Here is a 9,307-nt window from a genome sequence, read left to right as displayed (position 1 = left end):
TATCAGTTGCAGCATGTATTGCTCTAAAGCGTTTACATTTATTTAATGGTCTGTGTACTAAACACTAGACCAGCTACCGCAACAGATGAACCTTTGATGTATAAATGTCAATTGCTCATAAACACAGAAAGGCTAACCAGCCGATGGTTCATTGTAGTCATACTTGAGTACCAGAAACTCTTTTACTTAGGTAGCAAGATAATTATATTATACAAACTGGGGACCATCACTGCATGGTGATACTATCTGACAGGCCGTTTTTATTTTACTACACTACTGTAATTACACCGAAGGGTTCAGCAGAAAGGACCATCCATCAGGACTCTTGCTTTCCCATCATCAATTTTCTGAGGTTGTGCAAACACACCACTCTTACCTAAATGTGATCAGTTGCAACCTATTAGTCATGTAGTCTAGATTTACTCTTCAATGCTTAGTCTTCCATATTCATAGGTCTTTTGTATAATACATGTTCTTCAGTCTTGCAATTATTTATTCCATTCATTGTGGTTATTATCTCACATTATGACACATGTTTTCAAATTTTAAATAGGGCTCTCATAGCTTTTGCTTACAAAATAAGATAAAGTAAAATGTTAAAGGCATATTAGTATGTCTCAAAATGTAATCCCGCTTAGAGGTGATCTTCAAAGAAACATTTCCAGAGACCAGAGAAAGTTACATTTTCCCCCCTTTATGTTTGGTCACATGTAGGCTTTAAGTGCCACAGCTATGTACTGTACTACTAATGTTATGTGAGTATTGGAATTAAGCAGCATTGCTGCTATACTTTGTAATAAATGAATTATCCACATTGAGAAATTTGAGATACTTTTCATCATTCCTGTATGACTAATGCCAGTTTTGCATGTCTTTTAAAGCATTGTTAAGTTCCAAGTTTTTCTGTTAACTAGTGGAAGCTTTTAGCCATTTGCATCCTGGGCCTCTAACAACTCAACTTGGTTTATTTTATACCCTTCCAAACTTGGTCATCACAAGAAAAGCTTGCAAACTAGACCACAAACTTTATTCAAAGAAGTACTTTCTGTTATTTGTCGTCATTTTCCCTAGGAAAGGAATAACTTGAGTGGTAGTAATGCTTTTCATGTTTCTGAGATTTAGCTTTTAAATGTGCTTAATCTGATGAAGAGTGTAAGGCTGCTCTAAACAGCAGGCCTGCATATTACTACAACCATTATATCAACAGAGCACTTTCGGATCCTCGGATGACATTAAACACCATGTGCCCAATGACAAATATGCAAATTGAGTTCGTCACATTTTTCAATTGGTGATTGTGTTGCAACTGGAATGGTCTGCATGCCTAGACCATGTAGTCCACTGACTTCAATTGATGAGAGGCTGGTGTCTAAAGGGTCATTTCTCAAAAATTAAGTGGTATAGAATACTAGCAGTGATAAATATGTTTTATATTAACTGTCGCCAAAGCATTTTGTACATAAAGTCACCCCTTTCATGAATTTTTTCTGAAGTCTAAACACTAATGAACACAGAACAAAGGCAGTGGTATTTACTTTTTATTCATGTTTGTAAATTACATGGGCAGATGCACAATGTTGATGAAACCAGTGAGTATTGGTGGTGGAGGGAAGTCTTGTACCAGAGAAGGTCTATTTGCCTGGCAGTAGGATGCCATCATACTGGAAGAAATGAAAACAAAATTGAATTATTAACTCAACACATGTAACTCATGAGTACATGTACACATGACATGAGTATAATGTATGAGAACCACTACCCAGAAGTCAATTGACTTGCTGCTTCCTTGCCAAGAATGAAGTTCCTTCAGGCTACTACTGCTGGAGTTAAAACATGTTTACATTTGTTGAAGGACTTGAACTCTCCAATATGAAAAGCAGGCTTATAACAAAGGAACTTAAGTATTTTATATGTGACAAAATTCAGTACCCTCCACCTGCTAACAAAAGCTGATACTGAGACCCACCAACACCTTTATACACCAAACAACACAGCTCACATACCTCATCAATACCTATGTGCATGCAAAGGGCTAAAAGCTGCATAAATAATACCGTGGATCGATCCACAAATAACTATTTCTAGAATGCATTAATTCTAATTATTAACTAGCACACATATAGCTGATGCACAAGCACTGTTTGTATTGTACCTCTACTTAAGTACTACCCAAGCCACAGACTTGTTTTGACACAAGCAGCTAAGGTAGGTTGCAAGGAGGTGTTTTATGTTGCACAATTGATTTTTGGAAGAGAAAAGGGAACTTTCCCTCCCTGTTTAAAATGTGCGGTGACTTGTCAGCAGGCCTGGTCACATGTTGCAAACAATATCATACAACTTAGGTTGGAATCTGCTTGTAAAAAGTTCATTATTTTTACAATACATCAATCAAAAATTACCTTCTGCTGGAACCATTTCATGGATTCATCCTTGGTGACTTGGTGGCTGAATCCAACACGGCCCTTCCTTCTGCGTTTGTGGCTCACGCTGTAGCCTGGTCTGCCAAGTACAACATAGAAGTCCATGCCATAGATACCAATTCCAGGGTCATACTTGATGCCCAGGTCAATGTGTTCTTGGATACCAAATCCAAAGTTCCCGGTCTTGGAGAAATTCCCCTTACGCAATTCGTACTCACGAACCTGTTAAACCAAGAAAACCAACTTGACTTGGTATTAAGTATGTATTGTCATTATAAATTTGAAATGGAAAGACAAAATGTAATTAATTCACCAAAGAGGGGATTGCCTTTGCTACCGTCCTTCAAATTATGCACGGTAAACCCCAATCACAGCTTGCAGCAGAAAATTCACCACATGCAGTCTGATTAGGCATTTCAAATCTGGCAAGATAACTGATTTGCCAGAATCAGCTAATAAAACAATATCTCATATGGGGAGCACAGGTGTGTGTTTGGGGAGGGGGGAGGGGTTGATGTTATTCAATGGGTGATGTTCAACAAAGAGATTTCCTTTCACTGACTTTGTACAAGGAATAACTTGTTAGAAGCCTCCTGGTAAACTCCACAAATACAGTCTGACATTCTAGGGCATATCAGCCAACATGGCACATAGAGGACAATAAGAAATATTCAGTTAGTACTGTATCTCCCAGCTTTCCTTACTTGCTGTGAATATCTTTTCAAAAATTAAGTTTATTTCATTAGGGAAGTAAGGTGGAATATAAAAATACAATTTGGAAGATTTTATTTGAAGTTTGTAATGTTGGAGTTTTTTAGTTTATGATATTCATCTTGTGGAAATATATACATAAAAGGTAAGCAAACATCTGTCAAATGTTATGTTCATCTACGCCTTTTAAATTATACAAGTAGGAAATAAGGCCATAATTCGAAAAGCAGTTTAGTAGACTTTAGTGTACGGCACCAACATAACCTAATATCCACCTACTGTAATATAGGTTACGCTTGCAGGCGGTAACTGTTAGCTCAGAAGGGGAAGAAATACTGTAAGGTGAAATAGGAGGGTTGGGAGTGGTTTTCTTTGCTATTTTGGCTCAAATGCATAATTAGGGTTTTTTGAAATACTATATTGTAATTTGAAGAAATAGGACAACTAAAAGGTAGGTATTTATATCATATTATAATCTATATGGTATTACATTGTAAGTTACCTGTTAATCTGGCAAATCCGACCATATTTGGAAACATTCATCCAGCTAGCCGGTTTGATAATGCCTCAATCTAGCTGGATTTCAAATCCAGTGCTTCCCTACTTAAGTGGCTCATTGGATTGTTAGATCTTCTAAGCTTCTAAACTTTGCATAACAGACTTCATACATACTCCAGGAGTCAGCTCACTTTACTATGATCTCAATCTGCAAATGAGAATAAACAGGCTCCATACTAACCTTGAGACCACGTTCCAGTATCTCCTCAGCCTTTGCCCCCCTTACTGTGCAGTGAACAGCTATTTTCTCATTCCTTCTGATACCAAAAGAACGAACAGTGTATCGTGCTGTGGAAAAATGGGAAATTCTAATTCCAAATCTTATTATATAAACTAAAAATAAACACATACATAAAAATAACAATCAACAAAAAAGCACTCTCACCAATGACAATATATACACAGGTGCCAAATCTTGTTTGAAACTACTAGAGCAAGTATTGTGGCATACAATCACATGACTTATGAAAGCCTACAATGTACCATGATCACAAGTAAGTTGTGTTCACAATACAGGAAACAGACAGTCTAATGTTATCAACGAATGGCTGTGACTGTCCTGGCATTTGAACTAAAGAATACCTAGGACCTACTGAGACTGGTGTGGGCTTGTGCAGTACTTACGAAAGAGTCTAGCAAAGCTTAGTTAGAACCAATCTGTACACACTGAGAAAGTCTTGTAGCAAAGTTGCTTACCTTTTGAGAAGACTGGTGTCTGTCCAGTCAACTGTTCCAACACTTTGGAGGCTCTAGTGAGTCTGTCACCGCTCTCACCAACACAGATGTTCAGACAGAGCTTGCGGATCCTCAGATCCTTCATCACGTTGTGCTTTTCTTTGGCGTCCTTCTCCTTCTGGATGTAATAAGGAGATTCAGGAATTAACACTAATTTGCTGGCGCTAATATGATATGCAAAAGGCAAACGTATTTCAACTACAAATAGCATCAGTCAATTTTAGGGAACTGAAAGTTCCATTTGGGAGGTATCCTATTTCAAGTAATATTGCTAATGTGTGATGTGATAGTGCCACTGAGGGTCTGATACATTTTACTATCTTCATCTTTCTTTTCACATTTTCTAAGCAACATGTTAACAGTGCCCTCTAAGGTCATGTTGAGAATTTCAATATTTTAGAATCTGCAATTGCAATAATGAATAAAGACAATCATTAAGCAGAATTTAAGCACAAAGGTCTTGATGTCACATTTGCTCAAGTCTTCAGCTATGTGTGTGTGGGAACATTAAGCCTGTGATATCTCTCACATAGAATTAGATTTTTCATAGCTGTTCGAGGAATGTGATCTTCAGTTTTCTCTTTCTTCAAGAAGATTGTTGGATTTGCATCTCCCAGAATTTAAGGCACAAAGGTCTTGATGTCACATTTGCTCAAGTCTTCAGCTATGTGTGTGTGGGAACATTAAGCCTGTGATATCTCTCACATAGAATTAGATTTTTCTTGGCTTTTCTAGAAATGTGATCTTCACAGTTTTTTCTATCTTCAAGGAGATTGTTGGGTTTGCATCTCCCTTAAACTTAACCAAAGAAACTAAGTTGGATCAAGTATCATATTGAGCCAGTGTGATTCTTCCATTGATTTCTTAGGGCATCTTACAGCTACAAAGTTATTCCATCATTCTCAAAAATGTTTGATAACACTTCACATCCCAGACTTATTTCAATGTTATTAATGTTAGTAAAGGATTTACAAAGAATCACACTATAGTGTGTTGTTGTTCTCATAGTGATAGTTAAATTAAATGGAATAATCTTAATGCACTTTGAGTATGACCTTCACTGAGGTTTTGATGGACATAATCTACTACAGCAAATTGTGATAGGATCCTTAAATATTAACAAGATTTTGCTATGCTAAAATTTGATGGATAAAACATCCAGAATTATTTGAAGTCTCTGTGATGGTGGCCATTTTGTGTAGCAGTGTACACATATCTGTTGTTGGTCAATTTTGTGATTGACATGGTTATGGGCATAAGGAACGGCTACATTTGGATCAAGTCTATTAGGGATTTAGGGGTCCTCACGTCATTGTCAATGAACTAGGCTTGCAGTATGTGTGTATGAATGGTAAAGGGGTCCCATTTAATAAAGAAGTTACTTTTTGCATCACTTTAAGTTTAGGCCGTGGCTATTCTTACGACTAGTCGGAACAATTATTTATAAACTATTCTTACGACAAAGGCGAATTCAAGCGCAGTAAAGTAAATAAAGCAACTGCACACGTAGTAGGGGTAACCCTAACCCTAAACATAACCCTAAATCTCAATCCTAACCCTAACTCTAACCCTAACCAGAAATTATTGTTACTCCTCGTCGTAAAAATAGTACTCCTGGTTATAAAATAGCAACTGCGCATGCGTAGTCGGAAATTATCCTTACGACTAGTCGTAACAATAGCCAATTTGTTAAGTTTAAGCACCTAAATGACTCATTTGTGATCGCATTCTGCTATAACTTCATACCCACATACTGAACACCTAGGCCTAGTTTGTAATGTTACGTTCATTGTCAATGATGTGACGACCACTAATGGACTCGACCCAAATTTTGAGCAAGAACTAGGTCTGTGTCATATTAACATTCTAATGACCATCACACACCGAATGATTTACCACCATGCGGGGGTGCACCTAACTTAGGCCTAGCCACACGGATTCGTAAATACATAGGCTAGAGTCACTGACCTATGCTACGCAAACTAACCTAGCCTAGGCCTAGTAGTAGTACAACATCAGCCTACTTTTAATACTTTTGTTATCATCTGGTCCATTTTTTTGGGCAGGATAACATTAAGTTTCATAATTTCTTGTAAAAGTAAGTTACTTCAACTTCAAGAGTTTGACGAAGCATTTGACAGTGTACAGTATATACTTATCGCCTGCTACTTCGCCTTTACAAGTAATGTCACATACACGGGAAGCCAATGTGTAAAATTACTGTGGTGAATACTCAGCACGTAAATAAAAGTTCAACCGTTTTTTCACAAAGCAGCGACGATTACAGCAATCAAAATCATTCTGTTTTATAGTTTTAAGTTTATTTTATTAAACGATATCGAAATATAGGACATTTAAAGAAGGATGGAGACAGATGGTAGGGATATAATATTGATGATAAAAGGTCTAGACCAATACTCACCGCCATTTTGAAAAAAGAGGGAGAATACAAGTTTTACAACTGCAATACCATCGATGGTACGAATGAACACAAGCTTCGAAGTATTACTGTATAATACTACGTAAAGGAGTTCATAAATTTCAATATTCACAAACTATCATACTTCAACACAACATACTAGTCAACCAATGAAAAAAACAAATATGTCAAAATTCATCCGCTAAAATGTGTTTTAGTTCAAGCCTATAAATGTCACGTTGATATATAGTCATTGTTACCCTGGAAACCAATGTAGCTTGGCATAGGCAATAGGCTACTTTGTTGTTGCACTACAGTATACAGTGTAATTGGTGACTGAGTACTAGAGAAGATCTAACATACTTTGGATATGGGTGATTCGACTTTGTAATATACGCATAGAACTGTTCTCAAATAATACTTTAGCCAACTTCAGACGCACTTTATACATTAATTATGAATCCACACGAAGAAGATGAGGACTCCGGCCCAACAGTCGATTCAAATGACGCTGAAGAACGAATTGCTGCAAGGAGAATTAGAATCGCAAAGAGAATCGAAGTCGCCAGAAGGTAGGCCTAGGCCGAACGTTAGGCCAACTGTTGTCTAGGCCTAAGTTAAAATGCCAGCCTAATGACAGTCGTATCGTATATAATTGATTTGGCTCTTAATCCTCACTATAACAGTAACCTGTACGTGATAAGCCCAGCTATTGTTTAAATTAATTTAACTTCCGCCACTTATGAAATGTGTCAGTAACATGTTTTTTTTTTTATAAAATAATCAAGGATTGATATATTAAACTAAGGTTAACCAATGTTTTTTTTTAAAGGTTAGCCTAGACCTAGCCTATTAATCTTTTCAGTTTCCTGTTGTTATGCAGAAACTAAGGTTAACCAATGTTTTTTTTTATAGGTTAGCCTAGACCTAGCCTATTAATCTTTTCAGTTTCTTGTTGTTATGCAGGGTTTGCCATCTCTCTACTGTCAGCTAAATGAGCGTTACACTATGGCATTTAAACCAAGGATCAAGTAAATAAGCACAAAGTGCATGGCTTAAATAATTATTTAAGGGTCAGCTGGTGAATGTTGGTAGAAAGCTCCCAACAAAATAAGTAAAGTAATATATTTTGGGAAATGAAATTCCTTATCTCCAGATTTTATTTGCAAATCTCCTGACAATTTTTAGTACCTTCAGTCAAAGAAATTTTGCCAAAGGTTCCAGGATCTCTTTGACCCTTTTTTTAGGGATCTCCTATTAAGCAATGCCTCCAGGTCCTGCATTAAATTGCACAGCTGCAAATTGGACTATCTACGGTAGGCTACTCAATAGCTTACAAGTCAAAACGTCCCTTTACCAAAATGTCCCTGTACCAAAACGTCCCCGCTTTTGGTCAAACGTCCCCGTTGGTCAAAACGTCCCCGTAAGCCAAAGGTCCCCGTCTATCACATTCATTTTCAGTTGTGTTGTCTCAATATTTTAAGTTTTAATTTGGCTAAGTTATCGGCATGCAAGTTGGATTACAGTTGCTAAATAAATCATGAAGGACTATATTGTTTATTTATATTTGGTATGAAAAATGTACATGCTATATTTTTTTCAGTGAATTAACGAATTAAGGAAAACAAAAAATATTTATTCCCTTCCCTCAGTATCGTATATATTCATTCAGAAACCAACTTGTGTTTAAAAAAATCCTTTTATCCTACAGCCCTCTTGCATTCCCTTTTCTATTTATATGATCTTACCTCAGAAAATTATACTCAAAATGTTTCTGCCCTCATAACCGGCACTTTCCACTCCTAAAAACTGTGTTTTCAACCTAAACTATACTTATCCTTACTCTTTGATTTGAACTAAAAACATCCACACTTGCATTCCGACTGATTATAAAAGCGGGATGTGGGGACGTTTTGACTGTGGGGACATTTTGGTAAAAAGCTTGGACGTTTTGGTCTTAAAAATGCAGGGTTGTTTTGATAAAGGGACGTTTTGACTGGATACCACTTCATATGGCTATATCATTTCAATTGTTGATTTTGCTGAGGAAGAATGGGTCATCACCATATACAGTACTTGTCAATCCTTGTGTGACTGTTTGAAGCTGAAGTAGACTAGCCTTTACTGAATCCAGCTTCATACACACAGCAGAGGTAACCTAAGGCCTGCCTCTAATATTACCACTTAGGATCAGGAATACAGTAGTTCTATGATCTAAATTGTTCTTATGTTTAAATTTCTTTAACAGGGAAGCAATGGGTGAAGATCCCAATGCTAAGAAGAAAGAAGCCAAAGAAGAACAAAGTAAAAGCAGAAGACAGGTTGAAGACAGTAGACAGGTAATCAATTCGCTTTCTGGTCACTTCGCCCAACAACCATTTCGCCCAACTGCCATTTCGCCCAACCAGCCTGGTCATTTCGCCCAACTGGTAAGGTTGGGCGAAATGGCAGTTGGGCGAAATGG

At 37.1% G+C, this 9,307-nt stretch overlaps 2 protein-coding genes across 2 annotated transcripts in view; one reads left to right on the top strand and one right to left on the bottom strand.

Moving 5' to 3' along the window:
* Positions 1-1,525: 1,525 nt before the first annotated feature.
* On the bottom strand, positions 1,526-4,650 carry LOC139984167 (large ribosomal subunit protein uL5-like). Its single transcript, XM_071997932.1, has 4 exons — positions 4,386-4,650; positions 3,871-3,977; positions 2,400-2,642; positions 1,526-1,661 (listed from the first exon to the last, which is right to left on the bottom strand). The coding sequence occupies exons 1-4, from the start codon at positions 4,633-4,635 to the stop codon at positions 1,632-1,634; spliced, it is 630 nt and encodes a 209-aa protein (XP_071854033.1). The 5' UTR covers positions 4,636-4,650; the 3' UTR covers positions 1,526-1,631.
* Positions 4,651-4,796: 146 nt separating this feature from the next.
* Positions 4,797-9,307, top strand: part of LOC139984162 (dynein regulatory complex protein 1-like) — a 30,230-nt gene continuing 25,719 nt past the window's right edge. The window contains exons 1-2 of the mRNA XM_071997926.1: positions 4,797-7,415; positions 9,092-9,182. Of these exons, the coding sequence (XP_071854027.1) occupies positions 7,300-7,415; positions 9,092-9,182 (207 nt within the window). The 5' untranslated portion in view covers positions 4,797-7,299. The remainder of the gene's footprint in view (positions 7,416-9,091; positions 9,183-9,307) is intronic.

The sequence above is a fragment of the Apostichopus japonicus genome, chromosome 17, assembly GCF_037975245.1.
Source record: "Apostichopus japonicus isolate 1M-3 chromosome 17, ASM3797524v1, whole genome shotgun sequence".
NCBI lineage: Eukaryota > Metazoa > Echinodermata > Holothuroidea > Aspidochirotida > Stichopodidae > Apostichopus > Apostichopus japonicus.
This window is presented reverse-complemented; position numbering and strand designations above follow the sequence as displayed.

Coding starts and splice junctions, on each gene's coding strand:
- LOC139984167 (XM_071997932.1), bottom strand. CDS start 4,635: ATGCTATTTGTAGTTGAAATACGTTTGCCTTTTGCATATCATATTAGC. Junction 3,978..4,385: donor GACACCAGTCTTCTCAAAAG/GTAAGCAACTTT, acceptor ATTTTTCCACAG/CACGATACACTGTTCGTTCT. Junction 1,662..2,399: donor TGAAATGGTTCCAGCAGAAG/GTAATTTTTGAT, acceptor CATTTCTTCCAG/TATGATGGCATCCTACTGCC.